This window comes from Neophocaena asiaeorientalis, unplaced genomic scaffold, assembly GCF_003031525.2.
Source record: "Neophocaena asiaeorientalis asiaeorientalis breed wild unplaced genomic scaffold, Neophocaena_asiaeorientalis_V1.1 scaffold936, whole genome shotgun sequence".
Taxonomy (NCBI): domain Eukaryota; kingdom Metazoa; phylum Chordata; class Mammalia; order Artiodactyla; family Phocoenidae; genus Neophocaena; species Neophocaena asiaeorientalis.
The window spans coordinates 63,600-77,910 of record NW_020174970.1 but is presented as its reverse complement, the minus strand read 5'-3'; the positions used below and the strand labels follow the sequence as shown (position 1 = coordinate 77,910).

At 43.3% G+C, this 14,311-nt stretch overlaps 2 protein-coding genes across 5 annotated transcripts in view; one reads left to right on the top strand and one right to left on the bottom strand.

Moving 5' to 3' along the window:
* Positions 1–9,973, bottom strand: part of ZFYVE26 (zinc finger FYVE-type containing 26) — a 61,502-nt gene extending 51,529 nt beyond the window's left edge. Inside the window, exons 1-9 of one of the 4 annotated variants that reach the window (XM_024761864.1) lie at positions 9,914–9,935; positions 9,513–9,776; positions 9,150–9,427; positions 7,566–7,644; positions 3,879–3,968; positions 1,955–2,471; positions 1,470–1,600; positions 330–494; positions 94–182 (exon numbers count right to left, since the gene is read on the bottom strand). In XM_024761864.1, coding sequence (XP_024617632.1) covers positions 94–182; positions 330–494; positions 1,470–1,600; positions 1,955–2,471; positions 3,879–3,968; positions 7,566–7,644; positions 9,150–9,343 — 1,265 coding nt within the window. In that variant the 5' untranslated portion in view covers positions 9,344–9,427; positions 9,513–9,776; positions 9,914–9,935. Of the gene's footprint in view, positions 1–93; positions 183–329; positions 495–1,469; positions 1,601–1,954; positions 2,472–3,878; positions 3,969–7,565; positions 7,645–9,149; positions 9,428–9,512; positions 9,777–9,913 lie in introns of those variants that run through there. The other 3 variants (XM_024761863.1, XM_024761866.1, XM_024761865.1) reach the window with 3 other exon arrangements.
* A 1,180-nt stretch (positions 9,974–11,153) lies between these two features.
* The window catches only part of LOC112411020 (DNA repair protein RAD51 homolog 2), a gene marked incomplete at its 3' end in the record, with an annotated part of 54,122 nt that continues 50,964 nt past the window's right edge, over positions 11,154–14,311 (top strand). Inside the window, exon 1 of the mRNA XM_024761868.1 lies at positions 11,154–11,212. The remainder of the gene's footprint in view (positions 11,213–14,311) is intronic.

Below are 14,311 nucleotides of genomic sequence, written 5' to 3'. Positions count from 1 at the left end.
TTACAGGGAAGATGTCTTGAAGTGGCCACACGTGCAGAGCATGGGTCAAGTGTGCCCAGTGGTGGGAAGAGGGCTGGCTGTGCAGGGCCATACCTGCTCTGCTGCACACACCACTCCAGGACCTCCAGGTGAGCCCACAGCCCATCACAGGCATCCCTGAGGAGCTCATCACAGCCTTGGTCCTGTGTCGATACGGGAGAAGAAAGAGATGCTGACTCAGGTAGCTGGGGTCAGAGATGTGACCGATTTCGGGACCCTGCATTCTGCCTCAGCCCGAAGTGCCACCACACTCATTTCCGGAGCTGCCTGGGCTTCAGAGTGAGAGTTACCTGGGTCCTGTGGAGTGTCTGGAGCAGCCTCTGGGCTGACGCCAGGCTCTGGCAGTGTGTCCAGCCCAGCAGCACAAGCAGTCGACTGAGAGGGCTGAATTCTCTATCTAGCAGGCAGCCAAGACTCGGGAAGTCTTCCTCCTTCAACAGGGTAAGTGCTGTCACCTGGAAGCCAAAGGAGGCTGCTAGAGGCAGCTCTGGGGACTTGCTGCTAATCAGGGTAAGAAGCTTTTCAGTATAGAAGGGAGGTTTCTGACAATGACAGAAGTGGCCAGTTGAATACAAAGTGTTTAGGAAAACACTAGACTGTAAGCTCCTAGAAGGCAGGGATTGACTTCTGTTGTATCCCCAGATCCTAGGATAGTACATAGTACACAGAATGAGGTTAATAAATAGCTGTTGAAGAACTTTCCTGGTGGTCCAGTGGTAAAGAATCCCCCTTCCAATGCGGGGGACGTGAGTTCCATCCCTGGTCGGGGAACTAAGATCCCACATGCCGTGGGGCAACTAAGCCCACGTGCCACAACTATGAGCTCGTGTGCCTCAACTAGAGAGCCTGCGTGCCACAAACTACACAGCCCACACGCTCTGGAGCCCACGTGCCCTGGAGCCCGCACACCACAACTAGAGAGAGAAAACCTGCACGCCACGGCTAGAGAGAAACCTGTGCACTGCGACAAAGAACCTGTGTCGCAACGAAAGCTCCTACGTGCCGCAACTAAGACCTGACACAGCCAAAAAAAAAAAAAACAATAAATAAATATTAAAAAAAATAGCTGTTGAATTAAACTAAAGTTCAGTTGCAATCTGGACAGAGAAGGTTAGAGTAATTAGAGTCCCCTGTCAGCTAGGCAACATATCGCTGCCACCGTCTTTTCTTCCTCGCACCCTCCAGAAAGCTTACATGTATCCAACATTTCAGTGCCTGCCCAAGGACTGACACAAAATGCTGGCAGTTCTAATTATGAATGATACTGGTTCTCAGAGCCTTCTGGAACTGTGGGATGGACACAAACTAGACGACTCGCTGCTAATTAAACCGCTTTGCGTTGGATAAATGAGTGCGAGAGAAAGGAGGAGTGAAGAAGCCTGGAGAGAGTCCCTGGGTACTTGAGTGGTGAAGCGCTGAGTTTGACTTACCAGGATCTGCTCGAGGAAGTGCTTGCTGTTGCTCAGGCAGTAGAAATAGGCCAATTTCCAAGCCTGGGCTGGGTCAGGATTGGAGAACAAGGCTAGCATTGCCCGCTCAGGATCTAGATGAGCCGGTGAGACTGAAAATCAAACCAGATGGGGTTACTGGGGAACTGGACTCTTCTTTCCTAAGGTAAAGCCCATTTGAAAAACCAACTGATATGAGAGTTCACTCTTTTAAAAAGTTAAACCAGGTTTTCTATACTTCTCTCTTAAAGACTCTTTACTTCTCTCAGTAGTTTCTGACTATTACTTTATTTTTTTTCTCCATCACTCTTTCTTAAGCTATGAAAGCTGCGCTTTCACAGAACATCTTGCCCCTTTTTGCTTAGCTTCTCCCATTAGGTTTCCTGAACAACATGGAAGGGAGCAGGCTAGAGGGAGTCAGAGGGGCTGGGCGGAGTGGAATGAGAGAAGCAGTGCAGGGAACACACCTTTTCCCGAGGGTGCCGGTGGCTTTTCTGGGGCCTTCTCTGCATAGGTGTGGCCATACAGGGACACCAGGCCCCGCCCAGCCTCGTGCAGCAGGCAGCCGAGCAGCCGCTCCTCCCGCAGGGGACTCCCCCCTGCCCCGCTGGCCTCCAGCAGTTCCTCACACAGGAGACGCAGCTCAGCCCCGAGCGGCTCTGCAGGGCAGCGCAGGGTCCGCAGGGCTCCGTAGATGGCATCGACCGCCCCTGGGTGCCCGATGGCAGGACCCCGCAAAGCTCGCAGTGCCTTTCGAATGAGGTCCACCAGCGCCTTCTGCAGGAGCCAGCCTTGGAGGCCCGTGCCATCTTCCTCCCCAAGCAGGAGCTCCAGCAGGGCCTGCGCGGGCTGAGGGGCCTCCCGCAGGAGATCCCAGAGCAGAGAGACAGCTTCTGAGCTGAGCCAAGGGGGCCAGCTCTCTTGCCTCTGATTTCCATCAAGCACAGAGTCTGCCGCATCTTGTGCTAAGACCGTGTACAGCTCCTAAATAGGGGATGGAGAGAGGGATGGGCGCTATGTCCAGAACGTTATCACTTACACGCCTTCATGTTTTCCTCTTTTCAGTGTATATATATATGCATGTGTGTATATACAATAGTAGCAATAGCAAATACTTCTGTAGTAGTTACTATGCGCCAGGTCCTTTACACAGAAAAATTAAATTAATACTTACAACCACCTTAGGAAGAAGACACTACTATTATCCTCGTTTTGAAGGTGTCCTCAAATCAGGGGGTTGAGGCAAAGAGAGATTTGCCCAAGGCCTCCATGCTCAAGCTAGTCACCCCCACCCCCATGGCCTCCGAAACGTGCACTGTCAACCGAAATCAGGGACTGCGAACTCATAGACCAGGTGACAGACGGGAATAAGACACTATGCCCAGCTCAAGGCATTTAAATTCAACTTTTAAAAGAACGCTACAGACCAGTTTTTAACCCCTCCTCTAAACCCCAACCAAGATTTTGGATACAGAATGTAGTAACACTAGTTTTACAATTAGTGGTAGGTCCTTTAAAAAAGTAAATCATCCTTCATCCTTCCCTAAAACCTTCCCCAGTACCTCCAACTCACACAACTCTCCCTTTTTATTGGGCTTTCAATGTTCTTAAAATTAGTACCATATGGCTTAGTACCTAATTGTGCCATGTGTGTATTTCCTTCCTCCCCAGCTAGATTGCAAGCCTTTAAAAGGCAAGATCTCTGTAGCCTATAATTTGTTTGGTAGGTTATTTCCCACACTTCAGCACCATTTCTGTGGGTGGTACTCAGGGATACCTGTTCATTAACCACCTCCAAGATGGTCACAGGACCATGAGTCTTTGACCTAATACAAGTGAAAGTCCCTACCTTAAATCCTATTGTGAATATATCTTTAGTTAGCTGGTGGCTGGGTCATGAAGAAAATAAGTATTGAGCCTCAGAGCATCCCTCAAGCACTTAAGTATAGATCTAGTTAAGATTTTGAATCTGCTCCCAGAAGGCCGTTGTAAGGATTAACTATAACACATTCAGTGCACCTGTTACAGAAAAGGTATTCAGCAAATACATACTAGTTCCTTTCTCCCTTTATATTCCCTGCCACATTCTGGTGAAAAATTTAAACATCTAGTTTAAAACCAAGTTACGTATTCCTTTCACATGAGATGAAAAAAAAAAAATTAATCCTCAGCTATAATTAGTACTTCTGGCCAAGCTACCTCTAAGAATTCTACAATCAGATAAGTTTCCCCTATCTCTAAATTCCCCTCAAGGGGCCTCCACCTAGCCTGGTCTTGCCTGAGAACAGAGAACTGCCAACATCTTGGGGACCTGCTTCTGCTGGATGCCTGAAAGCTGAATTTGTTGAGTGACTGCAAACCTGGGCAGAGAGATCCAGGGCCCTCTCTCACCTTGAGGATGTCCTCCGGGATGTCACCTGGGAGGTCTTCTGACAATAAAAGAAACTCAAGTTTTCTCCGGAAGCCAGCTGGAAGTAACTTCTAGAAGAATCATAAGAAGGAAGCATAGATATTAAGCATGTGCTTTAGCTGACAATTATAAATAAATACTTCTTTCTGGTTCATCTTATTTCTGCTGTTTTCTCTAAGATAAAGTACTTCTGACCATTAAATTCCTGGGTATGTCTTCAGACACTTTTCTTTATAAACGGAAACAACTAAACTGAACACATACTCCTCTTAAATACTAACACTTAAATCCCACACTGTTTAGCCTCAAATGCCAAGGCTTGCTCATTTCATGTGATTTTTTTGCCTCTAACCTGAAGTCCTTCTCCAAGACTCTCCCTTGCAGTGTCCAAAACACCCAGTTATGGGTAAGCTGGGATGGAATGGCCCACATGATCCTCTTTTGGCCTAAACCCATTTTTGGTATTCATTTTTGGTTGGAAAATAAAAGTAAAGGGGGAGAGATCTAATGTTTATGAAACACTTATTATGTGCCAGGTACCATGTGCCGTATTTTCATGTGTTTTTAAAATCTCATTATATCGCTAAATCAAACAAAACTATGGCATCAGGATGTTTTTAAAAATAATCTTCAGTAATGATGAAATGGTTAGGAAGTATTTTCTAATCATTTCAAGCATGAAAAGGAAAAAGTGACCCCATTGTTTGTTAAGGAGACAGGACATCAGAGACTAATGTATAAAGGAAGAGAAATCCTCTCACTCTTCCTGCACCTGCTTGTTTCACAATAACTTCCCCTCACCTGGTCCTTAAAACTAAAATGATAGTCCCCCTTTCTCCAGACACAAATACAAATGAGATGAAAGTCTGGGACTAATTCTGACAGGCACTCTTTTAAATTAGAGACACCTGTAAATCATGCCATCTGAATGCTTATATAATGCTAATGATTGGAAGGTGTAGAGAAAATTCATTCTGGCAAGCTGAAAGTTAGTGATTCTATCAAGGACTAAGAGGAAGGAATAGATAAGCCCAGACAGCAGGCCCTTAATAAAAGAACTGGTTAAGATTTTAGGACTTTCATTAAAATCCTGAAGACTGACTAGCTTGTATCTTCTTTTTACTGGTGAAATTACTTTACGTATATGCAGGGTCATAGACAACTAACATTCCTAAACCAGGCAAGAATTTGCCCAATGTTTCTAAGCACAGATTTTCTTACTATAAAAGCAAGGGATGTTCAATGCAGAAAAAGCAGAGAATACAAACACGCAAATGAAAACACACATACACAGCACACCCCCCCCCAAATATTTCCACTGAAGGAGAACTATAGTTACAACTGTGTTCTAAGGGTATTCAGACCATTTTCTACATATGCATATATGCATGCATAACAAACATACTGTTTCCTAAATTTCTTTTTCTTCACATGGCAGAATATAAACACCCTCCCATGTCACTGAAAATTCATTTACCACGTGATTTTAATAGTGCCATGGTATTTTACAAGTAGATTAATCAGTCTTGGATTGTGGACATGGGAGTTGTTTCTATTTTTCCCTTATTAGAAGCAGCATGCTGTGAACATATGCTGTTCACGTGATAAAAGATAAAAGGGCAGAAGGCAAAAATGGATGAAGGAAAGGGAAAATGGAATCAGTTTCAATGAATAATTCAAAAGGAGCTTTTGGCAGCAGGTGGGAGACTGTAGCAGGAGCAGCCAGCAAGCCCCTAAAAGATGAAGTCCAGTTCTGGCTTTGTAGAACTACCTCAGGAACACATTTGAAGTCTTGGCCTTTGTATTAAGTTTTAAAACTCTCTGAGGTCCTTGTATAAAGTTTAAAACATTCTCACGACTGTTTAAATGACTGAGGTACTGGAGCTTTAAGGACCAAATGACCTTCAATTCTGGGGAAAACAACTCTTAGGCTGTGAAAAGGAGCCAGGGAAGTGAAATCCACCTCCTGGTCTGGTTGACCAACTGTCCAGAAATTTAACAACCACCAATCAGCCATAAAGTAAACAAATACCCTCTGCTGAGGCAAAAGTTCATCTGGCTTGACAAATTCCATGTTTGTACTGAAAAGCTCCTTAGTCAGTAACAATAACATTTGTTATTTTTTTTCTTTTCTCTTTGAAGATACTATTGAATATTTTAGCTGAAGATGTCTCTCTTAGATCTGAAACTACAGCCAACTCTTAAACAACCTGGGGTTGATTATTTTTCAGTTTTGCTTCTTTTCCTTCCCTCTCCTGTTGATCTTTTTGTCATTTCTCTTTGCTAGACCATTACCAAAAGCCTGGATAATAAATACATTTAGATTAGTAACTTCTGGTGCTTTTTGACAGCTATGTGAAGAAGGGTAAGTGTCAGGCCAAAGCAGAACTAAAGACAAAAGTCATTCTGATGACTGAGAGGAATTAAGAAGAAAATTAGGCTAAATTATAGACATTTACAAAATAGAATTTATGGTTTCTTGCGGTTTACCTGGCGGCGCAGTGGTTAAGAATCTGCCTGCCAACGCAGGGGGCATGGATTCGAGCCCTGGTCTGGGAAGATCCCACATGCAATGAAGCAACTAAGCCCGTGTGTCACAACTATTGAGCCTGCGCTCTAGAGCCTGCGAGCCACAACTATTGAGCCCACGTGCCACAACTACTGAAGCCTGCTTGCCTAGAGCCCATGTTCTGCAACAAGAGAAGCCACCGCAGTGAGAAGCCTATGCACCACAACGAAGAGTAGCCCCCGCTCGCCGCAACTAGAGAAAGCCTGTACACAGCAACAAAGACCCAACGCAGCCAAAAATAAATAAATAAAAATAAAAAAAAAGAATTTATGGTTTCTTAATTTTTAGTCTATGTAGGCTAAAAATATTGTTGAGGTGGAAAAAGCAGAGGACTGATGACTCGAAGGCAGAAGACATTGGTTCCAGCTCCAATTTTGCCAACTAACTTTATGGTGTGATCCTGGGCCAGTCATGTGTTTTCTGAGTCAGAGGTTCCTCACTTAAATCTTAAAGTCTCAGGTTTAATACAAAATTGCCTGAGAATTTTTTTAATGGATATCAATTTCTGATAATTAACACATATTTCTAAAAGTGCTTTGAATGGTAATTTTTCTTAAAAAAATAAAAATCAAAAAACCCTTCCTTACAAGTTTTCCTTCACTATTAATTTGCTCACTTTGTTTTCGTATTTGGTAACTTTTATTTCAATTCATGTGAGTTGTTAAAGTATTAATTAATGATGTTTAAATCTATAAGATTTCACTGTACTGGACTAGTTAAAATAAGAGTTTTGGATGAACAACTAAGTTTCAGCTCAGCCCATTCTCCCTTACTTGAGTATTATGAGGATTAGACTTTATTCACTATCTTGTCACTTTCACTGAGTTCTGCAAAGTTCTGTTTGGGCACAAGACTCACAATAGTATTTAACACAATAGTATCACCTCAGGTGGTAGGTTAGTGAATTAATGCCAATGTAAGTATTTAGGTAAAGAGACAGCAATAAATACTTAAGCCATTCTCACTGTCAATACTGAGAAAGGAATATGACAAACCTCAAAATACAGGAAGTAACAGACAAAAGGGAAATTTCATAACTCCTTCCAAGTTCTTTTCAGTCTTGGCCCTGGGCGAAAATTTTAAATGTAAACCTACTTACCTTTTCCAGGGCCAACCATTTTTCCAGTACAAGAAGCCAGACCCAGGCTAATCTTTGAGGGTTGATATCCTGTCCACATCTGAGAAATGTAAAAAGAAAAAATTTCTAAACAGTTTCTACTGACCTTTTCTCTTTTGTGATCCAAGATTTAGATGTCACTACTCAGTCTGTTTTAAACCTGAACCGGCAAGACATTGTCCTGAGAAATTTTTGAATGTATATGACAGATCAATAAAACAAGAACCAGAACAGAACTAGCAGCTTTCATTAAAAAAAAAAGTCGCAATTCTACCTCCACCTCCCTATCTAGTTTTTAAAACAAACTAATATTACACAGAAAACCATAAGAGCAAAGCTATCTGAAATAGAAAACTTGAAATCTTGAAAACAGAATCAAATAGTCAAAGAAAAAAGGAACTTCATAAAAATTTATTTTTAACTCTATGCCAGAAACAGGATTATAGGAATTCATAAGCCTTTCTTTGAAGTTAGTAATTTAAATTAGACAGCAATTGGCTAGAATCCAAATTTAAGGGAAAAAACAAAGGAAGAAAAGAATCATGTAAATCTCCATTCTATATGTGCTAATACAGTACTTTCTCATAAGTAAATGCCAGAGTAAGGAAAAGTGAGGGAGGGACTGAACGTTTAACTCCTATACCACTAATTGTTAATAGCACTGCCAGGAAGAACTTCATTCAAAATTCAGATAGAGAACATTGGTTGCCAGGGGACAAGAGGGGATCAGTGTACAAAGAGGTATTCCCAGGGAGCAAGGGAATTCTTTTGTGGTGATGAAATAGTTCTGTACCTTGATTATACTGGTAGTTATATGAGTCTAAGAATGGATAAAGATACACAGAACTACACACATAAAGGTGAATGCAGATTGGGACTTCCCTGGCAGGCCAGTGCTTGGGACTCTGCACTTCCAATGCAGCGGGGTGCGTGGGTTCAGCCCCTAATAGGATCCCGCATGCCCTGAGGTGCAGCCAAAAAAAAAAAAAAGAATTCAGATTTAAAAAATGGTGAAAACTGAATAAGGGCTGTAGTCTAGTTAACAGTGCCGGTGTCAATTTCTTGGTTTTGATATGTACTATAGTTATATAAGATGTCACAATTGGAGGAAGTTGGGGAAAGGGTACTCTTTGTATTGTTTTTGCACTTCTTGTGAGTCTATGCTTAATTATTTCAAAATAAAAAGCTTTAAGTGAATACACTTCTGGTCCTTTGTTAAAACTACAACAATATCTTCAATTTCACAAGCAAGAAGGGAGCAGGTTTGCTCTTTTGGGGGTAAAGAAAATGCTTTTCAACATAGTTGCACTATCTACTTTAATGATAATAAACAAGAAATGGTGGTTCCAGGCTTAAATACCGCTCCAGATGATAATTCATAGCCAAACTGATAAAGTAATAAATAGGCATGTATTATAGAGGTAAATTTTCAGAACATGTGAAATACACTCTACCTTTGTTAACTCTTCAGAGGTGACTGAGTGAGGCACATGGACCAGAGCTCAAGTATAGTACCTTGTGTCTCCCGCTCTGTGACTGCCTGGCAGGAGGACAGAGTTCCCTTACCTCAGCTGACTGGGACACATGACCAGCGCCTGAAGTATATCTTCCACCTTCTTTGGGATATCCCCTTGGGCCTCGTGTAGCTGAGGTACACAAGCCTGTGCCAACTCCCATTCTCCTCTCCGAAGGCATTCACAGAAAAATCCAAAAAGCTGCTTCTGAGAAGCAGTTTCCTCTTCTCCAAATGGATGATGCATTTTCCCAGCACAGAGTGCAAGGGAGATAGAAAGAGATGAATTACGCAAAACACATTGTCAATTTTCTCACTCGTGGAGTACCTCCTATAAACAACACACACCCGAGTCAGAAGAAAAGGAAGGAACTATGTTTAGACAAACTAGCCGTACTAGGAAAGGCGGGGCTTACTTTTCTAATTAACGTTGTAAATTTGATTTGACAGGTTACTGTCTCTTTTGGGAAGTTCCACATTTCCCCAAGGGGTGGATCCCATCTCTCTAGGCGCATCCAATATTTAACGAATATTAATCGTCATATTAGCCCGCGGCGCAGACCCGAAACTCCACTTCCGTATTTCCTCCTGAGCTTTTTGCCTAATCCGGCTCCAAATCCCCAGGTGGTCGCCTCTTTACGGATGAGAAATTCAGCAGGAACCTCCCAAGTTTGAGCCCTCTTTTAAGGCAGAGGATTGAAGATCAGGAGAGGAATCTGTGTCAGAACTGGAGGGCAGTTGGGATTGGGGCTCAGGGACGCTCCCTACCGGGGTCGTGGAGAGCGCTCCCGCCTTCCCTGGGGCGCCTTACACTCACCTGCTCCCAGCGCCCAAATCAGCAGAGTTTCCAGCGCAGCCATGTTTGAGCTGAGTCAGGTGACAAATCCAGTTCAGAAGGTTGAGGGCGGGGGAGAGGATGACGACTGACAGCAGCTACTCTAATTGGTCAATCGAGGAAATATGCAAATCAAGCGCCATATTTGTTTGGGTCACGTGATTCCACCTCCGCATTAGAGGAAGCTAGGAAAGAGGTATCAGCTATCTGGTTTAGGACCACCGCTCACGGTTTTGACAGATCCTCCGCCCATTAATTGAACTGTGTGCTAGGGCCTACTTTAGAAGCTGAATAAGATACGGTCCTTGTCCTCAAGGAGATCACAGTCTAGTGACAGGGTGCAGGTCAATAATTAGGATGCAGTGGGCTAAATTATAAGATAGAGGTATGCACGGGGAGATGGGAGCAAAGAATGAGCAAAAGCCTTTCTCAAATAGAATAATCTGAAACCGAGTCTTAAAGTAACAGTTTACTAGTTTGCTAATCACAGCTGCTTTTATACTGAACCTTCTGTTCGGTTTCCTTGGTGTTCTTCAACTATAGACTCTCACGTTTCCCCATTACATATTTTCGGTTTGAGCAATTTCATTCAGCATTTTCCAAACTATTTCACCACCAAAGTGTGGTGAAAAAAAGCAAACCAAAACAAACCAAAAGCTCTCTTGCAAAACCTCTTCGATGATTGGTGGATTCTCATCTATTCCCAGAAAACTAACATGTCTCTTTGGTCCATTAATCAGTTTGTTTTTTTTTTTTTTTCGGTACGCGGGCCTCTCACTGTTGTGGCCTCTCCCGTTGTGGAGCACAGGCTCCGGACGCGCAGGCTCAGCGGCCGTGGCTCACGGGCCCAGCCGCTCCGCGGCATGTGGGATCTTCCCGGACCGGGGCACGAACCCGGGTCCCCTGCATCGGCAGGCGGACTCTCAACCACTGTGCCACCAGGGAAGCCCATTAATCAGTTTTTAAATGAAGTGACAAAAGGAAGAAGAGAGAAAATTAGAAGCAAGTTTTTTCCTGGCTCATATTCTCCTTGCTGATGTTCCTCCACCGGATTTTGATAATCACTATATTGAGAAGTTGGGACTCGCAGACTTATTACAGAATGTGAACTACAATTCCCAGCAAGCAACGGGAGCCGACCTGGGCCTGTGCCTACGTTTTATTGGATATTTCGCCAGAGTGACGACCCAACCAGCGCTTTGTTTGTTGCCTTGCGTCCCTTTCCGCGGGGAACTGTGTGAGGGGTAGGGGAAACTTTGAAAGTTGGATGCTGCAGACCCGGTACTGGAAAGTTTCATGTGGGGGGCGGTTTGGGGAATTGGGGTGCGCTCATTTTTTCCTGCTCCCTTTCTGGGCCAGTGTTGTTGATATCGGGCGAGCGGAGAGTAACTCTTGGGTGCAGGGCACACCCCCTTAGGTCCATAAGGATCTTAATTTGAGCCCCGCCACAGATCTGAGGCGTCTGGCTTTCCTTTGTGGGGGACGCTTGGAAGCTGCACCTTGTTGGGAAGAGTTATTGTTAGGGGCTTCTGGGGTGATGTTTTCGCTTCTTGATGTCCACCCGTCTTCCCACTTGTGGGCAGTTTGAGGTCTAGGCAGGGGAGCCCGTCATTAAGGGAAGTTTAGTGTCTGACCCGCTTCAGATGGTGTTGAAGAAGAGGTATTTAATAGCGTGGAATATGGAGTCAGATCCCTGGGTTCGAATGCCTACTCCACCATGTGCTAGTTGTTAGACTTCGCTCAAGTTTTTCAACTCAATGCCTCAATATTAGTCTGTAAAATGGGGTAAAGCATCTGAAGCTCTTGGAACAGTGGCACCTAATAAGGGCTCAATAAATATTAGCTATTATTTGTTAATTCACAGTTTTCATTGACCATCTAACATGTGGATTTTTTTTTCTTGATGCGAGGATTCAGTTTCCAGGATTGAACATCGTCCCTCACACCCTCAGTTACATGCTCGTGCACACACACGCAGAGCAAGAATTTACAGTTTCTGGTGGAAAAAACAAACATGCAAGCCATAACTATATGTTAGGGAGATTATCGAACAAATGTGTACACAGTGTAATGAGAACATTGGAGAGGAAGAGTCTAAGTAGCGGGAAGTCTTTGTGGAGGAAAGTCAGGGAGGCAGGGAGGCATTTGTGTAGCCTACCAACGTTACCGCCGGCAGGCAGGTCACGTGAGGCAACTAATGCTGTTTTCCTGAATGAATTGATCATAATCCCTAGCTTTGAGCACTACGGAGCCAGGCACCATCCACATCCTTTAACCTTCACTGCATTCCTATGAAGTGGATATTTGAATGATGCTTGTATTTCAGATGAAGAAACTAAGATACTGGGAGGCAAGTGATTTTGCCAGAAAGGCCAGAATGTGGGCCTTGCAGTCTGATATATGAATGTGAGGGAAGTGAGGGACCAGTTTATGAAGAGGCTATAGGCCATCATAAGAAGTGTGGAATTTATACTGTGGTCTCATGGTCCCATGGGTGGTTTTAAAGGATGAGAGTGACAGGATTGGAGCAAATTTTTAGGAGGCTACCTCTGACAGGACTGTGACTTGCAGGTCGGTTTGGTGCTTATTCCTCTCTGCTTCCACGGCACATATGTATTCCAATGACAATACTTGCTGCATGACTGTAATTATTTGTGTATATATCTCTTTTCGTCTTTTACTGTGAGTTCGCAAAGGGGAGGAAATATACTTACATGATTCTTGTGCCGCAGAAGCGCAGCAGAGTGTGTGCTTAAGAAGCATCTGTGGAAGGAACAAATGAATGTTTTTGTTTGTTTGTTTTGCGAGGCAGGGAGTGACCAGAGGCTGTATGCAATAGTCTAGGCAAGTGATAGGAGTGGTCCTACTAAGGCAGAGATAGCAGAGTTCGTCATTGTTAAAGTATTCCAGGTAGTTTGGGGTTTACAATTCTCCTTTTTTTTTTTTTTTTGCGGTACGCGGGCCTCTCACTGTTGTGGCCTCTCCCGTTGCGGAGCACAGGCTCCGGAAGCGCAGGCTCAGCGGCCATGGCTCACGGGCCCAGCCGCTCCGCGGCATGTGTGATCTTCCCGGACCGGGGCACGAACCCGCGTCCCCTGCATCGGCAGGCAGACTCTCAACCACTGCGCCACCAGGGAAGCCCCAGTTCTCCTTTTTGATTGAATTTATCAGTCTAAATTGTGTCATTGCCCAGAGCTACCTGATCTGTGAAGACCCTAGGCAATGATACAGCAGATGTCACTTGGTAAACTTTCTTTTTGAGAGACAGAAACCAATACTGACAAATTCCCTTTGAGTGAAATGAGAGGGATGTATTTTATGTTTGTGAGAAGGATGTATGTGTGTGAGAGAGAGAAAGAAGGAGAGAGAGCGGGAGAGACGAAGAGAGTGTTAATCTGATCCGAGAATATAGATGTTAAGTAGAAATTTGGGCCATGGTATTGGAAATAAATATCTACATTCTCAGTATCTATTTTTGTTCCAAAATGTGACTCTTTTTCTGATAATTATATTGTTTTATCCCCTGGAACAATGAAGAGTTCCTGTTTCTACTCTAGTCAAAGGATATTTTGCCATCTGAGTGAGATACACAGCTTCTCCTTTGCATGAGTTATTAAGGGAATCAGAGTGATTCTGTTCTAACTCTCTGAAGACAAATATATCATGAGCCTCATTTAGCCCTCACAGGGTTCAACCAGAAGAGTGAAATTTAATTGCATGTGGAGATGTGAGCAGCTAGTATAACGAAAAAACAATTTCAGTTTGTAAATAACACCTGAAATAATAAAATCTCATTTGATTCAGAAGGTTTGTTCTGATTCATAGAAAAAGGAGACTTTAAATATGATTACAGACTTGTAGTACAGTATATTGGTTAAGAGGCTAGGCCTAAGAGTCAGACTTCCTGGTTCGAATTCTGGGTCTACCATTTACTTTTTCTGGTAACAGTGGAATGGCTAACCTTTCCAGGGTTTAGTTTCTCATATGTAAAAATGAGATCAGTGATCAATCTTCCTTATAGGGCTGTTGAGAAGCTTGCTTTGGAACAGTGCCTGGTATACAGTAGGTGGTCAATAAGTTTATTATTGTTACATCGCAATGAAAGTAAAGACTTTCTGAGAATGCTGTTTGGAAATATGTTTATTAATTACACATCCAAGTAAAGTTTATAAATGCACCGAAAATCTAAAGATGCTATATAAATGTGACACAGTGTTATTATATTTGTAATTGCACATTCTTATGTGGTCTTGTTTCAGTGTGTGCATGTTTGACAAACGGTTGTCTCCCCTGTTTAAAATATTTGGAAAGATTTTATTGCCTTCCTTTATTTTATCAGTAATATTTTAAATACCATACGTTTCATTTTGTATGTGGAGA